Genomic DNA, 19,805 nt, shown 5'->3' with positions numbered 1-19,805 from the left:
CTATAGACTAGACTATAGACTAGACTATAGACTAGACTATAGACTAGACTATAGACTAGACTATAGACTAGATTATAGACTAGACTATAGACTAGACTATAGACTATGGACTATGGACTTGACTATAGATAAGACAATAGACTTGACTATAGAATAGACTATGGACTTGACTATAGACTAGACTATAGACTTGACTATAGACTTGACTATAGACTTGACTATAGACTTGACTATAGACTAGACTATAGACTAGACTATGGACTTGACTATAGACTAGACTATAGACTTAACAATAGACTAGACTATAGACTAGACTATGGACTTGACTGTAGACTATACTATAGACTTGACTATAGACAAGACTATATACTCCACTATTATATACATTATATACTTATCTACATACCTCTCAGACAAAAAAGTCGATATCTTCTTTTCTATCCATTCTCCGATTATTTAAAAACTCGATTTATAGAACCTTACTATACCTTCTATTGACAAAATAAAAAACTAGATCGTGGAGGGATCAGTGTTATGAATTCTGTTATAGAGTACTTAAAGTCAATCTATAACGATCAGAATAATATTCATGTTTAAACGTTCTTTTTTCATGCAAACAATTCTTTTACCATTAATTAATTAATAAAAACGATATTTAAAAAAAAACTTAAACCATAAGAGGTTTACGCCTTCTTAATACATAGTTGAGCACATTTTTTTTGTACTTGAATTGAGTAAACTCAATTTAAATTGAAAATAAAATAATTATGCTAAATAATGTGAGGGTAAACTCTCTCATTCTTTGAGATGAGGGTTCATGTAAAGAGTATACTTGTAAGTAGTATTCCTAGTCATGACAATTACTTCAGCCATTACAATTACTTCATAGATTTTAAAATGTTTTCAATCTTTACGTGTAATACGAATTTATCTCAGAGTTTTGATTAGTAGACGATAATCTATTATTTAAACTTTATTTTAAATACAATTTTTTTTCTATTGTTTTTAAAAATTTTGATATTACAAATTTCTACAAACTAAACTTAATCTAAAAATATTTCGAGTTTTAATAATTACAAAAGAAAATTCAACAAAATTCGAGTTCAGAATATAATTACTTTAAAGCTTGCCTTGTTGCATCATTAGATTAATTTTATCATAGATCCAATCGATATATTTCTCTACACGCACATATACGCCAGGATGATTGACATAACCACAATGTTGTCCCCATGAAATTATACCATACAATGTTTCACCATCTGAAAGATTTCAAGTAAGATTTTAAGTTTAGGTTTTTTTCCAAATCTTTCTTTACCAAACATACCCTCATCGGAACAAACTAAGGGTCCACCCGAATCACCATCACAGGCATCGGCACTTTCATCTAAGAAACCAGCACAAAACATGCCTTCGGTCATGGCATTGGCATAGACATTTTTCTGGCTGCAAACCTCATCGGCCAAGATGGGTACATGAGCGGAACGTAAAATATTTGAGGGAGCTGGAGCATAAAAGAAAATATTAATATATTGTTGGGTATGTAAAGATATTGATTACAATTTACTTACTTGAAGTGCCTGATTTTATGGATCCCCAGCCTGAAATTGTACACAAACGATTTGGTTCCAATGTGGCGCCCTTTTCGGGCAAGCAAATCGGCTGCACATAATCATTGAAACGTACCGGAGTCTTTAACAATATCAAAGCTATATCATTGTTCATATGCTTTTGATCACGGAATTTTTCATGAATATACCAATTTTCTATATTTGAATCGATTTCGGAGGATTCAGCTATATTGGCATAATGATCACCCATGCGCACGAAATACGAACCCTTAGGATAACCCGCTAAACAATGGGCGGCAGTAAGTATTAATCTTTTGGATATAATAACAGCACCGCACCAATGACTTGATATACCACCACGACCTCTAGTTCTTATAGTAGCTTGCCAAGGATGACGTCCTCTTTTGGCAACACTACCATTTACCACTCTTTCCTCTGGATGTTCATACTCATCGACCAAATTCGTTTTAAAGTGACCACATTTCTTTTGACTCTGGACCGCCTTGCTGGAACGTTGCCAAAGACCTTGATACAAACCCAAATCATCAAGTTCGGTTTGTTCCAATTCCATACCATATTCTAAGTCTTTTCCATAAGAGTTTACGGTGAGTTCTTTATTGGATTTTGCAGGATTAGGTTTGGGGCCTGCAGTACACTTGAGTCCCACATCTTCAGTATGATTACAATTGTTTTCACCCCAAGACCAGTGATTACATTCGTCAATTTTGGTTTCATTACCCAAACAAGATACTTGATCCAACCAAATGGGACCACTGCCCGGGCCATAAATATTCTTAGCGATTTCCTTCAAGAAAGATAGTTATTTAGATAAGGTATTTAGATTAACATCAATGTAATTACCGCTTTGCCATAGAGACCAAAAGAATTACAAACAACTTGAGCCTCTTTTAAGCCAAAATCATCATCACAAACCGTACCCCATTCTCCACGGTAAAACACCTCTAAACGTCCCTCATTCGAGCTACGTCCACCTTCTAAACGATATTTAATAGGAGCCTGAAAAAAAACGAGCTATAAAATTGTACCCCTTAACAATCATTTATACATACATTGCAAACTTGTTCACTCTCATCGGAACCATCCTCACAGTCGGGCGTTACATCACACAGAAAAGCTGTTGGAATACACTCCTTCGAAGTGCTACACAACCAATAATTATCGGGACACTTTAGTTTGGGTACTTTACAAACTACACCCACTACTTCATCGGGTCCACAATTATTAACACCCCATCCCTTAAAGTCACATTCTCTGAGAGAAGTTTCATTTCCTTTACATTGCACCTCATCCATAGCAAAGTAGACATTAACATCAGATGGAGAATAATACGAATTGCCACGTACTTCCATAGCACCCATTTTAAAGCCCAATTCATGGCATACGACATCAGCATCGGGTAAACCGAATTTGTCATCACACACGTAACCCCATTTGCCAAGAACTAAGAATAAATCGATAATTGACAGGAACGAAGAGAGTATATTGGGTTTAGTATTTTTTAAACTTACTTTTGACCTCTACACGTCCCATATTTGGACTCTGACCACCCGTCAAACGTACGGCATAACCTAAATGTTCACATTGCTGTTCATCCTTACGATTTCCACAATTGTTGACACCATCACAGACCTATAATAAATTATGGATCAGGACGTTAAGAAATTGAGTATAATTTATATTTTAGGGGTCCACTGGTCAAGACTCTAGACAATAGACTATTAAATAGATTGGCCAAGAGCCTAGTCAAAAGACTAGTCAATATATAAGTCAGAGGTCTAGTCAATAGACAAGTCAAAGGTCTAGTTAATGACCTAGTCAAGAGTCTCGACAACTAAGTAGTCAAGAGTATAGACAATAGACTAATCAACAGTTTAGTCAATAACCTAGTCAATGCGCTAGTCAAGAGTCTCGTCAATAAACTTATCAAAATTCTTGTCAATAGTGTAGTCAGTGGACTAATCAAAAGGATAGTCGATAGTAACTAGTTATTAGACTAATCAAGAGTCTAGTCGATGGACTAGTCTATACTTTAGTTAATGGACTGTTCAATAGACTAATCCATAGTCTAGTGATTATACATACTAGTAAATGGAAACCTTCATAAACTTTTTAATGGACTAGTCAAGAATCTGGTCAATAGACTAGTAAATGGACTAGTATAGGCAATAGACTAGTAAAGAATCTTGTCAATGAAATAATGAATAGACTTGTCAAGATTCTAATCAAGAGTGTAGTCAATGGACTAGTCAATACTCTAGTTAGTAGACTAGTCAAGGGACTAATCAAAAAACTTTCCAATTAATTTCACTCACCTGATGCTCTTCCACACACTTGCCATTACCACAATCGAATGGACACCTACTGCTGCCAGCTCTTAAATCAAAATCATAGGTTCTCGGTGTGGTTGACTCAGCACGGGGATTATAGGAACTAGTAGGTTTAGTAGTATCATCAAAAGGATTTGGAAGATTAGGATGTTTCTCATGGAATTCACGATTGTGTTGTAATTTAAAGTGATGCGTATCATGGGAATGATGTTTATGCCAATTAGAGTTATGGTCATGATTGTGTATGTGTGGTTTTAAACTTGAACGTTCTGATTGTAAGGGACGGGACTGATGTATATTATAAGATGTTGAAGTTTCATGGCCACCAGTGGTTTTAGTCGTAACACCTACTAGACTATGCTGTTCACCTGCAATTATAAGTTCAACATCATCTTCTTGATGTGGCGTTGTGCTAGGAACAAGAGTATTTTGATTGGATGGTAGTGTGGGAGGTTTATGAGTCGTACTGGTCGTCGTACTGGTGGTGGTGGTGGAAACTAAACTCATTATATGAGATTGAGCCATTTCGGCTACAGTATCTTCTACTTTACTTTCAGCCTCAAGATAAGGTTTTAATAAAAGTTTTAAAGCCTCTTTCATGGCCTGTTCTTGATTTTCAGGTTTATCAACATTATCGCTATGTTCACTATTGGCATAAGGAGGAGGACTTAGGCCATAGTATTGGGGTGGAGGAGTACTAGTTATTTTTACATTAGTATTTTCTGAATTCAAAGGATCTCTGTAGATAGGTTTAATGGCCGAATGTTGGGGAATTTTACGACCCACCCAGGAAGCATTACGCGAATGCGTTACTTCCGAATAGGGTGGACTATAGTGCGGTTGATGGGGAAATGTTTGTATGGTGGCATTCGAAAGTTGGGGATAACTGGTAATACGTTTTGTAGGCATTCTTGGAGGTAAAGGTACTTGGGTAGTTTGTGGATAGGGGTCTAAAAAACTACTAGCAGTAGTAGTAGTAGTAGTTACAGTGGCGGCTGCGGGGGGTTGCAGACCACCATATAAGTTGGAAGCATCATTAGTATTATGCTTTGAAGATGCTGAAGGCAATTGATCGAAATCATTTAGGTTATAAGATATTTGACCAGGTAATTGATCAATATTTATGGTTTTAAAACCAGCTTCTGATAATGGTTTTTGACCCGAATCCTCGCTACCAAAATGTGTTGTTGGTGTAAAAGTTTGAGGTCTGGCGGGAATAGGAGAAGCTTGAGAAGACTGAGGAGCTCGATTGGATGGTATAATATATGTGGTAATGGGTACACGAGCATTAGTGTAAACAGTATTCTGGGGAGGTGGCATTATGTCATGTCGGGGTAAATCTACCGGTCGTATGGGTGTCCAAGAATTTAGATATCTAGTATGATTTTGACGATTTGAAGTGGGAGTAAATGACGGATTATAAGGGTTCAAAGGTTGTGTAGGAGTTTTTGAAAAAATTTCTTGAGAATCTTCTTGTGAATCAACTGGTTGAGCATAAACTAGGGTCGATGCTGTTGTAGTTGTTGTTGTTGTTGTTGGTTTTAATGGTGATAATGGTGTGTTAAACATTTGACGATTATAATTACGATTCGGTTCGAAAGTTCCCTCCTCATAGATGACCGTATGAGTGGGATTATGTTGATCCACATGTACTGCAGTGCCCGACCAGACGGGTGTTACATCGGCTTTAGGGGGAGGTATTTGGTGATGTGTATTTGTAGTATGTTGCCAAGCAGTAGAACCCTGAGGACGTGGTACATTCATGTTAGTCCAACGATTTCCACTAATTTGGGTATTGACAACAGTAGTAGGCTGGGATTGTGATGTGGCCACATTAGTCCATTGGCTATTGACAGTAGAGGAACCACGATTATGTGCTATAAAGAGAGGATTCGGAAAAAAGGGTTTAGACTTTGAAAGCATAATTTATATAGAAAGAGCATGCAGTTATTTGTTTTATATTTATAATGCATATTATATATATTAATTTTTTTAAGATGTTGGCCCCATTTTGTTAATCTTAAAGTATTTATAGTAGGATTAATAATTCCCCTAATTAAAACTATATATTTTTATATATAAATATAAACATAATTTATTCTCACTTTGAGTATAAGTATAATCATAATCACTGCTATAAACTCCATTATTGCAACGATCTGTATTTAAAACATTGGCCTCAGTATCACAGATTTTACGCGATAAACTAAAAACTGTACCAGGAGCACAGTCCATTATAGTGCTTTGACCGTGACTGCAAACCAAATATTTATGCCAGTCATAAGGATGCTGATAGAGACCCTCCACACCAGCAGGGCAAGGGAATTGAGCTTTAGTTTGTAGGTAAAAATACATTAGTCCTCTTTTATAAAAAACTTTAAACAAAATTTAAAACTTACATTCTGAATTATATATAGAAGTCGTAATCGTACTGCTACTATGACCACTAGTACCTCCACTTTGAGAGCAATCAACTTTATCCTTAAAGTCGCACACTTCCATGGCCTTATTCCAAGCGGTACCGGGACCACAATCTTGTATATGTGTTTCACCATTGGCGCACATTAAAAATTTCGTGCAATCATAGGGATGTGGATAGCGACCGGTAGCACCGGGAGGACAGTTAACATCATTAGCTACAGGAGCTAAGGGTGAAGGTAGTGGAGGACTTAAAACAGCTGAGGGTGGTACCATATTAGCGGTTGGAGGTGGTGGTGGGCTTAAAGAGTTGTGAGGTACATTAATTGGTGTATAAGATCCTGGCTGATAAACTTAAAAAAAAATAATCATTAATTTATAACATAATTTGAGAAGACTTCCTATATTACCAGTATTTGTAGTTGTAGTAGTTGCTCCAGTATAATGACCTCTATTATAAGAACTACGATCTTTGTTATCAACCTCATGTTCATTCTGACAAAAACTTCTAGTCAAACTAAATACTTGACCGGCTGGACAATTTTCCATAGATAGACGACCATTGGCACAGCGTATGTATTTATGGCAATCATGAGGGTGAGGATATATACCAAAAGTTCCTGGATTGCAGCTAATACCAAGATCATGATCTAAAAATCATATAAATATTATAAAAAAATATCTACGAATATCTGAGTTTTAAGTTAACTTCTTACGATATTGATCTACTGATTCATTTGTAAACTCATTTTTGGTTGTTGTCAAATACTCTACACGGTCGTAGGCCTCCACCTTATCTCTAGGTATACACTCTTTACGGGATATACTAAAAACGGAACCGTTTAAACACTCATCAACTACGGTAACACCTTGAGAACATTGAATGTATTTGGTACAATCAAAGGGATTCAAAAAATAACCCTCTAAACCGGGAGGACACATTAAATAAGTCAAACCATCAACTGCAAATTTTAAAAATCTAAATAAAACTGCTACTTTAAAGTTATTTCACAATAAAACTTACTAGAACCATAAGTTACTTCCATATCAGTTATTCTCCATTCATGACCTTGAGGCGTCTTAGCCAAGGGCACATGATCATCAGCATTAAGTTCTTCTTTTAAAGTACAAACCTTACGCGATAAACTGAAAGCCTCACCAGAGGCACATGATTCACTATATAAGCGACCTCTAACACATTTCAAATATTTTGTAGAATCAAAAGGGTGAGGATAGGAACCCGTTAAACCACCCGGACAGTAAACCATATTATTCATTCTATATTGTTCTTCTGTAACACGATAATTGTTGGTCGTTTGCAGTTCGCTCAATAAACGAACACGTTCATTCTTTAAGACCTGTGCGAAAGGCAGGCAAGTGCGTCTGGTAATACTAAATACCAGGGAATTACTGCAGGGTACAATCTTCATTTGACTCTTTACACATTTAACATATAGCTCAGCATTAAAGGGATACAAGTGTAGACCCTCAGTACCAGGGGGACAGGTGATAAGAGTTTGAGCTATTTTAATTAAGAATAATAACGGTTTTAAATTTTAGTTTTAAAAAAAATTCCCAAAATACTTACAATATTCATAACTAACTTGTGACACAATATATATAACATGATCACTTTGTTGTATATCCTCCAAGGATTCACAATAACCTTTCGATATACTAAAAGCGGTACCCGGTACACAATTCTGTATGGCCGTATTGCCATTTTTGCAATTAATAAATTTCGTATAATCAAAGGGATATGCAAATAGGCCAGTTATACCATTTGGACACAAGATATCGGCAGTATGTGGCAAATCTTCATGTTGCTGATTATTTGCAGGGAGTGATGGTTGCGATGGGGTGGCTTGGGTATCTAGGGTTTTAGGGAAATAAGAGGATATAATTTAGATATTCAAAATAAATTATGAAAAAGAGAAGGCATATATGATTTAAGCAGAGCACTTCAAGCGGTATGGGTTTTATGGGTTAGATAATGATTAACGATCGCTAAAAATAAATTTCGTAAAAGATTTCCTTAGTTTTCACTTTAACAATCACAAATTTTCGTCTATATGTCTGCATCACTTCTACATTACAAAAGCGCCATTTCCGAAATAAAATATCGAAATAATGATAAAATTATGAATGAAAAAATAATGATTTAAGCAAAAAGCATTCCAAAGCGCAAAATTTCGAACGCAAAAAGCCAATTAAAAAAAACCAAACGACAAACTCACGATGATTTTCCGATACAACAACTGATGTTTCAGTTTCTGTCTCAGACCAAGTACAGCCCGAACAACATTTAACTTTGTGTTTATAATCACAAATTAAACGTGCACTATCGAAAGCAGTACCGGGACCACAATCTTGTATGTACGTAGCACCATTAGAACACTGTAAAAATTTAGTACAATCATGGGGATGGGGATACAAACCAGATGCATCCGAGGGACAAGTAATTTCATTTATATTAGCTGAATTTTGTACTAAATTTAGAGATTAGTTGGGAAAAGAAATGCAACAATTTAATATTAAAATTTATTTTAAAATTTACCTTGTCTATAAGTAGGGGTCACATCACCTCCCTCTCTGCCCGAACAATCAACTTTGTGCTTAAAATCACACACTTTCATGGCTATACTATAGGCAGTACCGGGACCACATTGTTGTATATGCATATTGCCATTGGCACAGTTTAGAAAGCGGGTACAATCTGAGGGATGTGGCTGTAAACCCTCTGCGCCGGCAGGACACAAAACCTCGACATTATCATTAGTACTATCAGTATAACGACCAGCTCTATATGTGGGTTGCTTTAAACTACCATGACTAGGAGCTGGAGATTTTCCTGCAGATTGCACACCCAACACACCTAAAGCCGCTTCACATTTAACCTTATCGGGACGATCACATTCCAATGTTTCTGGATTGAAAACCGTACCAACCGAACATGTCTGAATGTGACCTCTTCCATTCCAACAATTTAAAAAGCGTCGACAATCGTAGGCGTATGGTAATTGACCTGTGTGACCGGAAGGGCATCCCGTATAATATTCTGTAACCGAATTTTCAGAATTCTGCCAATTTCCGCTCGTTTGTACCGGGGAATTCCCTCTGCGCTCGTAAATCGGTTGTGTTTGGGAATGTTGTTGGTGATGTTGTTGTTGATAATGTTGCTGCGATCGATGATGTTGGGACTGCTGTGATGTTTGTGATGTTGCTGTTGGTGTTTGCTGATAATAATCACCTTCACGTTGCTGCTGATAGGAATTATCATTGTGAGCATAATGATGATTTATAGAGGACTGATAATCTCTGTCATTACTGCCTTCGTATTGGTGATAATGACCATGTGTTGGTGTATATTGATGCTGATGATAGACATGAGTTATCGGTTGCTGTTCATAGACTCTGGTTTTTATTCCCGTATTATAGGTCTAAAAATAAAGAAAAAAATTTTAAATTATAAATAACCTTATTTTTTCATACTTTCTTAATAAGTTTATTTATAAGTACATTTTTTCTAAATTCTAAGAAATAAAGATTATTTGGCAAAAAAGTTTTACTTTTATACTTTTTTATATAGCGACCAAATACTATGTATTTGCAATAGCAATCGTTATTTACAAACTTCTTGTAGATTTCCTAAAGAAGTCTAATTGGTACTAGTTCAGTTCTAGTTCAGTTCAGTTCTAGTTCAGTTCTAGTTCAGTTCTAGTTCAGTTCTAGTTCAGTTCTAGTTCAGTTCTAGTTCAGTTCTAGTTCAGTTCTAGTTCAGTTCTAGTTCAGTTCTAGTTCAGTTCTAGTTCAGTTCTAGTTCAGTTCTAGTTTAGTTCTAGTTCAGTTCTAGTTCAGTTCTAGTTCAGTTCTAGTTCAGTTCTAGTTCAGTTCTAGTTCAGTTCTAATTCAGATTAAGTTTATTTCTAGTTCAGTTTTAGTTTAATTTCAATTCTACTTCCGTTCAAGATCACATTTGTCTAATTTCTTCCGTCACGACCACTGTGCCTTGTAAATTGCGTTAATTAAGAAGTAATTTTATAGCATCATTTGTTGCATGCACTTTTTTACTCGCCCATTCTTTTGTTTTGTTGTTTTCAAATTCAAGGCATCACAATCAATTAAGGTCCACCATCGCAACTAATTGTACTATTTCTTACAAACAACTCATTAAAAGAATTACTTAAGACATTCATTCAGAAAATAAAAAACTGATTCACAAACACGAGTACTCTAGAAAATAAAACTCGCAAATAACAAAAAAAAACGCAAAAATTGAATTTATTTTCTAAAGAAAATTAATAAAAATGAACACAAATGTTATCACCTACTGGTTGATCTTTATTATCATTATTTTTATTTGTCATATACAAAACACACTTGAACAATTTAAATATAATTCTTAAGAATTCATTTAGGGAAAAACACACTATTATTCTCATTACTTTTTTGTTCTTTATTTGATATTCTTAAATTATTATCATTATTGCCGACTTGGTCTAATTTCCATATTTGTTTTAAATTTTCATTGGATTTGATAATTAAAAATGTTTTGGTTTATTATTTTTTGGTATCGATACTAACCGCTTGCACACAATTTGTGTAAAATATACACAAAAATAATGTTATAGTTTTCCACATTTTATGACATTTATTAATATGTATTTTATAAAACTATTTTAAAGTTTTTCTCACGAAAAATCCTTTCGTTTTTAAAAAATTTTTCCGTTATTTTTTAAACAACGATCCGTATTTCTCGAAATGCAAATGAGTTTTAAATTTATGCGAGATCTTTCCTAATTAAAACAGTCGGATTTTTTTATTAATGCTGTTATTGTTTTCCCTTCTATGAGAGTAAATTGCTTCGCTCTCCATGATCTGTATTATCAATTCACATCTTTGGGATTGCTTTACATCTCGGACATGTTTAACGGGTTTCAAAAGAATATTGTTTATTGTTGTATTCTAGTTCTATTTCAGTTCTATTTTCGTTCTAGTTCAGTTCTAGTTCAGTTCTAGTTCAGTTCTAGTTCAGTTCTAGTTCAGTTCTAGTTCAGTTCTAGTTCAGTTCTAGTATAGTTCTAGTTCAGTTCTAGTTCAGTTCTAGTTCAGTTCTAGTTCAGTTCTAGTTCAGTTCTAGTTCAGTTCTAGTTCAGTTCTAGTTCAGTTCTAGTTCTAGTTCAGTTCTAGTTCAGTTCTAGTTCAGTTCTAGTTCTAGTTCAGTTCTAGTTCAGTTCTAGTTCAGTTCTAGTTCAGTTCTAGTTTACTTCTAGTTCAGTTCTAGTTCAGTTCTAGTTCAGTTCTAGTTCAGTTCTAGTTCAGTTCTAGTCCAGTTCTAGTTCAGTTCTAGTTCAGTTCTAGTGCTATTCTAGTTCAGTTCTAGTTCAGTTGTAGTTAAGTTCTAGTTCTAGTTCAGTTCTTGTTCAGTTCTAGTTCAGTTCTAGTTGAGTTCTAGTTCAGATCTAGTTCAGTTCTAGTTCAGTTCTAGTTTAGTTCTAGTTCAGTTCTAGTTCAGTTCTAGTTCAGTTCTAGTTCAGTTCTAGTTCAGTTCTAGTTCAGTTCTAGTTCAGTTCTAGTTCAGTTCTAGTTCAGTTCTAGTTCAGTTCTAGTTCAGTTCTAGTTCACGTTAAGGAAACAACTTTTTTATAAGCGTTATTGGCAAATTTCGGGAATGAGCGATTTTACATAAATTTTTATATTGGCCGGTTAACAAATAACAAGTGTATGTACATATGTATATGCTAGGGAGAGAGCATTTCTATTTCTTATCACATTTAAACAGACATAAATATGTATTTATTTATTTATTTTCGGTGGCGCAAGTAAATACGACATAAACCAACCTTACAAACTAATTTGTTGATAAGAAAGATGCATTTCAATTATTATTTTCAGTGACTTCTACATTTAAATGTATGAACTTACTCCCAAGTGCATATATTTAAATAACTGTTGATTCCAAAAAAAATGTTATTATGTTTTTAAATAAACAATTACTCAGAATCACAAATAAGATTATATTAAGACAAATATTAAATAAACATAAACAAATAATTAACATATATTTTATGAAAAATATAACATTGCTATCATGTAAATAAAACATTTCAGAAATAACAATTAATCATAAACAATTAGGAACTAAATAAGATTGTATACATCGTTTTTCTAATCATTAGAAATTTGATTTGTGGCCCTATTACTCTTCAATTTCATTAGTGTCATTAATACATTTACGAGATTCTATATCATAAAAGGTATTTTTTGGACACCATCGAACAAGCAGTTTCCCATCTGAGCAACGAATAAATTTATGCACATTTATTGGATGTGAATAATTCCTGTTCCCTTCTGGTTTACAATACACGCCGAAGGTATTTTTATCTGAAAGTGACAAGTTTAAATTCCATAAATCTTTTATACTGTTCTAGTTCAGTTTAATTCTAGTTCAATTCTAGTTCAGTTCTAGTTCAGTTCTAGTTCAGTTCTAGTTCAGTTCTATTTCATTTCTAGTTCAGTTCTAGTTCACTTCTAGTTCAGTTCTAGTTCAGTTCTAGTTCAGTTCTAGTTCAGTTCTAGTTCAGTTCTAGTTCAGTTCTAGTTCAGTTCTAGTTCAGTTCTAGTTCAGTTCTAGTTCAGTTCTAGTTCTGTTCTAGTTCTGTTTTAGTTCTGTTCTAGTTTTGTTCTAGTTCTGTTCTAGTTCTGTTCTAGTTCTGTTCTAGTTCTGTTCTAGTTCTGTTCTAGTTCTGTTCTAGTTCTGTCCTAGTTCTATTCTAGTTCTGTTCTAGTTCTGTTCTAGTTCTGTTCTAGTTCTGTTCTAGTTCTGTTCTAGTTCTGTTCTAGTTCTGTTCTAGTTCTGTTCTAGTTCTGTTCTAGTTCTGTTCTAGTTCTGTTCTAGATCTGTTCTAGTTCTGTTCTAGTTCTGTTCTAGTTCTGTTCTAGTTCTGTTCTAGTTCTGTTCTAGTTCTGTTCTAGTTCTGTTCTAGTTTTGTTCCAGTTCTGTTCTAGTTCTGTTCTAGTTTTGTTCTAGTTCTGTTTTAGTTCTGTTTTAGTTCTGTTTTAGTTCTGTTGTAGTTCTGTTCTAGTTCATCTTATACATTAATTAAAGTTTTCTTAAATGTAATTAACAAGTATTTCCAAAATTAATAAAAACCTTCCGAATTTTCGTTATTTTGTATGCACTCCACGTGATATTGTTTATTCATCTCACTCTTATAGCCGCAGGCACCTTTATGAAAGTTGTAAACATTGCCAATGGGACAGTTTCTTATACTGGTGCCAGCAGGAGAACATATTATGTATTTGCTACAATATAAAGGATGTACAAAAGTACCATCTAAATCTGTAGGACATATTAGGAAAGTAGATCCATTTTCTTTTTAAAATAAATAAATAAATTACTTTAATAAATGTTATTTATAATTTTGAAAAACTCACTTTTTTGAATTTTCGATTTATCATTTTTATTGTTCCCAGTAGGTGGCAACGTTTTATACAAATCTGTTTCGTTTCTTTCGCAGAATTTCGTAAAAATGTTATAAACATAACCGCTAGAACAGGATTTCTCATACAGTCGACCATATACACATTTCAAATATTTCTCATTATTAAATGGATGTGGATATAATCCAAATAACTCTATTGGACAGTAGATTGTATTATTGTTCTTGTCTGGACCATTTGTATGAATTAGTTTAGTTGTTGGTAAAGCCACACGATCGTCTTGTGATACCTGTTCTTCAGGTAAACAGATACCTTGACTGATACTAAATACTTCCAAAGAACCACAATCTAGTACTATCATCTTGTCCCTATCACATTTTACATATTTCCTGGGATTATATGGATATAAATATATAGCTCTTTTATTGGGGGGACATCTAAATAAAGTTGTATATAGATCATTATTGTCTGAATTCACGGATTGTAGTTTATGAATTGATACACATTTTCGTTTTGAGGTATGAAATTTTTTACCGTAGGTACACTTTTTTACTAAGGTTTTTTCTGAAGCACATTTTATGTAATAGTAGTCATCAAATGGATGTGGATATTGTCCTTTTGACAAATGAGGACATAAAATATTACTTTCATTATTCCGAGAAATTTGAGAAGTATCTGAAAAATATTGGAGTTATCAAACGCCAAATAATCAGATTAGTTAATCTAAAAATAAATTGATTCAGATGTTAATCCCTCTTGATGTTTTTGAGTATAAGATTAAACTTTGCAGTGTTGCCATACAAAAAACAGAAAAAGTTACTGTTTGTTATCAAAATAATTCACGTTTTATAAAAAGAAGAAGACAATTGCAAATGTAAAATGAAAACTTAAATTTAAAACAACAAAATATATTGTGAAGTTTTAATGTTTACTTTAATAAAAATTGTATGTTTTTTGCATCAGCTGTTTACTCTTGCTCCAGTTTAAACCATTGGGCGCTTAAACTAGCAAATAAAATTAACTGATTGAGGGCGAGTTTTTCTGATAAAGATAATTTTCATTCTTTGGTTAAACCTGGATTAATATATGTTTCGTGTTTTTCAGTTATCAGTAAAGTTACTTATTATCTTAGTTTAACTGACTGTAATTGGCAAATTAAACTCAAGTCATAAGTGAGAACTCACAATTAACAAAAACAATAAAACAATGATTTCGGAAGAAGAAAAACTTAATATTTTATGTAAATTACAATTTTCTGATTTGTTTTGTTTTATTTATTATTGTTTTAAATGTTTATTTAACATTTTTCCAAAATTTTCCATTTTACAAAAGTAATGTTTGCAAAAAACAGCTGTTCATTGTTTATGTTTTTAAATGAAAAGTTGGTAATACTAACAAAGTTAACTGAGCTTAAATCTAAAACTGAAAAACACATACATCGGTTAAAGTCCGCCTAAATTTGTTTCGAGTTTAATCTAACAGGAAGTTAAGCCTAGTTTAACTGAAGAGTAAGAAACCCGCCCTGAGTATTCAAAAACCACTTTCGAAGATTAATTTTGATTTAATACCTAATCCTTAACCTTAACATTGGACCTGGGAGTATTTAAAAACAACTTCACCTAAAGATTGGCCCTTAAACTCTACTGTTTAACCGAAATATTTTATATTTTAAAAATAAATTATGAAAACTATTGTTATTTTTAATTGTTGATAAAATTACCTTCTTGTTCGTCGAGATGACCAGAAATGAATTGCTGAAAGAAAGAATAAATTATTATGTTAATTATTTTTTTAAAATTGTCTTCTTTATTAAATTGTCTATAGAAAAATCATTAAAAGTAAGCTTTTCTAACAGAACCGTTTATTGAAAACATTTGTTAGTTAGCTAATAATCTTAAAATAATTTAGTTTATTATTTTAAGATTACAAACTAACTAAAAAGTGTTCTTATTATATGCCCTTAACAAACCGTTTTTAATAGAATTATAATAAATATTATTAATTTATAACATAACAAAGTCTTTTTCATTGTCTTTTTAAGTTAATGTGATCTGTATTGATTGCAAAATACTTTTTAAATGATTTCTTATTTCAATAGAATTCCATAAGATAATTAAATCTTTAATAATAATTTTTCTTGTCTCTTTTGGATTATTTAAAGAATGAATATATAAAGGTGCTATTTACATATTATACATTAGGGTGGCACCAAAATTTAAGTTGCTGATTTTTCCACCGAAAATGAAAATTTTGTTCATTCTAAGATACAATTTCTCAAAATTTTTGTCCTGACGTCAATATTTGGTAAGCTGGATCAAAGTATTTATTTTAGTGAAAATTGTATTATTTTTTCTGCATCAGATGTTTAAACTTTTGCATTTCTTGCTCAATTTTAAACCAAATCCTTTAAGCTCGTAAACTAGCAAACAAAATTAGCTGATTAAGGGCGGGTTTCTTACTCATCAGTTAAACTAGGCTTAACTTGCAGTTAGATTAAACTCGGAACAAATTTAGGCGGACTTTAACCGATAATTGTGTTTTTCACTTTTAGATTTAAGCTTAGTTAACTTTGTTAGTATTGCCAAGTTTTCACTCAAAAACATAAACAATGAAAAACTGTTTTTTGCAAACAATACTTTTGTAAAATGGAAAATTTTTTGAAAAATGTTAAATAAACATTTAAAACAATAATTAATGAAACAAAACAAATCAGAAAATTGCAAATTTACTTAAAATATTATGTTTTTGTTCTTCCGAAATCATTGTTTTATTGTTTTTGTTAATTGTGTTTTCTCATTTATAACTTAAGTTTAATTGGCCAATAACACACGAAACATATATTAAACCAGGTTTAAGCCAAGAATAAAGATTATCTTTATCACAAAAACTCGCCCTAAGTATTCAAACACAACTTTCGAGGATTATTTTTAATTTAAAACTTTACATAAAGATTGGCCCTTAGCATTGCAAGAAAATTATACTTGTTACAGTTGACTTGTGTAATAGTTTTAAAAATAATGAACGACTATTATTGTTACATCTGGTTTATCATTAGTCACTGAAAATGCAATTGTCTATCTATCTATCTATCTATCTATCTATCTATCTATCTATCTATCTATCTATCTATCTATCTATCTATCTATCTATCTATCTATCTATCTATCTATCTATCCATCCATCCATCTATCTATCTATCTATCTAACTATCTATCTGTCTATCTATATATTTATTTATTTATTTATTTATTTATTTATTTATTTATTTATTTATTTATTCATCTATCTATCTATCTATCTATCTATCTATCTATCTATCTATCTATCTATCTATCTATCTATCTATCTATCTATCTATCTATCTATCTATCTATCTATCTATCTATCTATCTATCTATCTATCTATCTATCTACCTATCTACCTATCTATCTATCTATCTATCTATCTATCTATCTTATTTTTCGATACTTTTCTCATTATTAAAAATTTTCCAAAAATTTTAATTATAATTTAAAAACGTTTTATTAGTCATTACAAACTTTTGTTGAGTTCTAACACTAAACTTATAAAAAGGTAACCTCATATATTGCAACTCCACCAGTTTCATTTCCTTTTTATTCCCGTAGTCGATTTAGTTTCTGATAATTTCTCTACCACTTTGACTTCCTCCACTGGCAGTTTTTCCAAACCGACACGTTGTTTCATTTTCGACCACAAATGTTCATATGGATTTTCCAGTTCACTTTGTGTCTTGGGTATACCGAAAGCTCGTTTAACTTGTGGCGAAGCCAGTAAAAGATTTTGCACTAAACCATAGGAACTAGAAGCTACCCAATAGACAGTTAGGGCAGAGGGTACAGAGCAGGCAACGGGTACCATAACAAGACTAAGACCACGAAATACATTTGTTATAATATTGTGAAAACGTGTTGCAGGTCGTGTACGCATCATGGATTGCATCTGTATTAAACAAAATTAAATTTTTATTAATTAATATTAAAAAAAATTATTCGTGCCAAAAGCATTACCTCTATAATTCCCAAATTTATAAGACCTAAAGCAACAGGTAATATATACGAATTATCGACTTCAGTTAAATTGGGTATCCAACCAAAACCTCCAATAGTCAATTCTGTAGCTACTATTTGAGCTTGCAGTGAAGTGGGATCAGGCATCAAACTGACCATATTACGCAACGCCATAGATTGAAATATCCACAAGGGTATTTGACCCCATAAAACAATAAATGTTTTGGCAGGATGACAGTTATCTCTCACCACCAATTTGTTCCATTGTTTACGAATCTAGCAATTAATATTATTTAATGTTCAAAATACTTCTGATTGCACTCATATGTATGTAAATAACTTACAGATCTTTGGTAAACTATTTTAGTTTGTTTTTCGGTCCATTTAAATTTTCTCATGGCCATGGCAGCTTCTTTTTTCAACTCCTCAACTATGGCCGGCATTTCTAGGGAAATTTTTTCTATTCTGGCAGTTATTTTATGTTGATAAATGGTTAAAGGTAATGTTACTACCGAACGAAATAGAAACGTTGTTGCAATTATGGAGGCCCACCAGGGTAAACCGGTGAAATCGTGTATTTCAATTAGACCCTGTTGCACGTAAGCCACTGGTGTGCTAGTCGATAGAGACTGATAAAAACTGGCAAAGAAACCAGGATCAATGGAAGCCGCAGTGGCAGAAGCGACCGCAGTTGAATTATATCGTAATGGTAATTTGTTTAACTGCCTTTTGTTCGTCTCTTGCCTCTGAATTTTGTATTGTTGCGTCGCACAACCAAAATTACGCCTAAACATTGTATCCACATGACTTATTTTCACCACTTTATTTGGTAGTCGTAAATTTAAAGCTTTTATTGAGGTTTTAAGTAAGTGATTCATTTTTTAGAGAATTTTAATAGAATTCAGTTCAAATTTAATTCATAATTATATTTAAAAGTGTTTTAATAACAACTTCTTGCTAATATGTAATATTATGGAATAAAAAACCAAAACAAAAAGCAGCTGTTCGTAGTGATGCCAATTTTATTTTTAATATAATTTTGAATCGTTACCATACTAGAAAAAAAATAATGGAAAATATCCAAAAAAAATTATACAAAATTTATAGAACCTAGGGTTCTATAAATCGACTTTAGAATAATCAAACAATCGAAAAAAGTCGAAGTCGACTATTTTGTTCCAAAAAAGTCGATAACTCGACTATCGTCTGTGAAAAAAGTCGAAAAGTTGACTTTGTGAATAAAAGTCGAAAAAAGCCGAATAGTCTGAAAGTCGATAAGTCGAAAAAAGTCGAATAAAGTCGCAAAAAGTGGAAAAGTCGTAAAAAGTCGAAAAAATTGAAAAAAGTCGAAAAAAGTCGAAAAATCGAAAATTGTAGAAACAAGTCAAATATTGTAAAAAAGTGAAAAAAAGTCAAAAACTCTAAAATAGTCGGAAAAACTCGAAAAAAAGTTAAAAAATAGTCGGAAAAAAGTAGAAAGAAGTCGAAAATAGTCGAAAAAATCGAAAAGTCGAAAAAAGCCGGAAAAAGTCGAAAAGTCGACTATTTATAAAATACTTATAGTCGAAACGTCCAAAAGTCGACTTTTATTTAAATGAAAAAAGTCGAAAAGTTAAAAAATCGACTTTTCATAAAACGCAAAAAGTCGAAAAGTCGACTTTTAACTAAATGAAAAAAGTCGACTTTTCGTTTCAACTGTAGAACCTTAGCTTAACCTTCTTCTGTTGCGTGTTCATATAATCCAAATTAGTTTTTGAATATATACATAATATATTAGATTAATCTCTGAATGAATATTATCGACTTCTTAAACTTTTTTAATATTTAAAAATTTTAATAACTAGGATAAAGATTTATTGTGTAAAATGTTTGACATACATATACATATATACGTATGTAACTCTACGTTTATGTAAAATTGTGTATGCATGTTTACATATGTATTACAGATATTTCCCAAATTTGTGTATATTATAGAAATTAAAAAAACAGTTTT

The 19,805-nt window shown here is 32.5% G+C and overlaps 3 protein-coding genes across 5 annotated transcripts; all 3 read right to left on the bottom strand.

Moving 5' to 3' along the window:
• Positions 1–938: 938 nt before the first annotated feature.
• Positions 939–10,997, bottom strand: LOC111683246. Of its 3 annotated transcripts, XM_046950972.1 has the most exons (17): positions 10,922–10,997; positions 8,895–9,777; positions 8,575–8,826; positions 7,926–8,210; positions 7,362–7,859; positions 7,054–7,299; positions 6,748–6,987; positions 6,319–6,690; positions 6,025–6,249; positions 5,506–5,796; positions 3,905–4,287; positions 3,101–3,221; positions 2,642–3,033; positions 2,433–2,588; positions 1,572–2,376; positions 1,328–1,504; positions 939–1,262 (listed from the first exon to the last, which is right to left on the bottom strand). In XM_046950972.1, the coding sequence occupies exons 1-17, from the start codon at positions 10,976–10,978 to the stop codon at positions 1,120–1,122; spliced, it is 5,526 nt and encodes a 1,841-aa protein (XP_046806928.1). In that variant the 5' UTR covers positions 10,979–10,997; the 3' UTR covers positions 939–1,119. The 3 variants fall into 3 exon arrangements, with proteins under 3 accessions (XP_046806928.1, XP_046806926.1, XP_046806927.1); XM_046950970.1 differs by having other exon boundaries at positions 3,905–5,796; XM_046950971.1 differs by lacking the exon at positions 8,575–8,826 and having other exon boundaries at positions 3,905–5,796.
• A 1,372-nt stretch (positions 10,998–12,369) lies between these two features.
• Positions 12,370–15,865, bottom strand: LOC124420126. The gene is made up of 5 exons (XM_046952114.1): positions 15,750–15,865; positions 15,501–15,534; positions 13,775–14,455; positions 13,491–13,712; positions 12,370–12,721 (listed from the first exon to the last, which is right to left on the bottom strand). The coding sequence occupies exons 1-5, from the start codon at positions 15,807–15,809 to the stop codon at positions 12,537–12,539; spliced, it is 1,182 nt and encodes a 393-aa protein (XP_046808070.1). The 5' UTR covers positions 15,810–15,865; the 3' UTR covers positions 12,370–12,536.
• Positions 15,866–17,284: 1,419 nt separating this feature from the next.
• Positions 17,285–18,794, bottom strand: LOC111683243 (cytochrome c oxidase assembly protein COX18, mitochondrial). Its single transcript, XM_023445296.2, has 3 exons — positions 18,154–18,794; positions 17,810–18,085; positions 17,285–17,741 (listed from the first exon to the last, which is right to left on the bottom strand). The coding sequence occupies exons 1-3, from the start codon at positions 18,685–18,687 to the stop codon at positions 17,385–17,387; spliced, it is 1,167 nt and encodes a 388-aa protein (XP_023301064.2). The 5' UTR covers positions 18,688–18,794; the 3' UTR covers positions 17,285–17,384.
• Between the last annotated feature and the right edge of the window lie 1,011 nt (positions 18,795–19,805).

Source organism: Lucilia cuprina, chromosome 5, assembly GCF_022045245.1.
Source record: "Lucilia cuprina isolate Lc7/37 chromosome 5, ASM2204524v1, whole genome shotgun sequence".
NCBI lineage: Eukaryota > Metazoa > Arthropoda > Insecta > Diptera > Calliphoridae > Lucilia > Lucilia cuprina.
Note: the sequence above shows the minus strand (reverse complement) of the source record. Positions and strands in the feature narration are given on the sequence as shown.

Coding starts and splice junctions, on each gene's coding strand:
- LOC124420126 (XM_046952114.1), bottom strand. CDS start 15,809: ATGAAAAAGACTTTGTTATGTTATAAATTAATAATATTTATTATAATT. Junction 15,535..15,749: donor TTATAATTCTATTAAAAACG/GTTTGTTAAGGG, acceptor TCTTTCTTTCAG/CAATTCATTTCTGGTCATCT. Junction 14,456..15,500: donor TCATCTCGACGAACAAGAAG/GTAATTTTATCA, acceptor AATATTTTTCAG/ATACTTCTCAAATTTCTCGG.
- LOC111683243 (XM_023445296.2), bottom strand. CDS start 18,687: ATGAATCACTTACTTAAAACCTCAATAAAAGCTTTAAATTTACGACTA. Junction 18,086..18,153: donor AAATAGTTTACCAAAGATCT/GTAAGTTATTTA, acceptor ATTAATTGCTAG/ATTCGTAAACAATGGAACAA. Junction 17,742..17,809: donor TAAATTTGGGAATTATAGAG/GTAATGCTTTTG, acceptor TGTTTAATACAG/ATGCAATCCATGATGCGTAC.
- LOC111683246 (XM_046950970.1), bottom strand. CDS start 10,978: ATGTGGAAAACTATAACATTATTTTTGTGTATATTTTACACAAATTGT. Junction 6,691..6,747: donor TACTACAACTACAAATACTG/GTAATATAGGAA, acceptor TTTTTTTTTAAG/TTTATCAGCCAGGATCTTAT. Junction 1,505..1,571: donor CATAAAATCAGGCACTTCAA/GTAAGTAAATTG, acceptor TTTATGCTCCAG/CTCCCTCAAATATTTTACGT.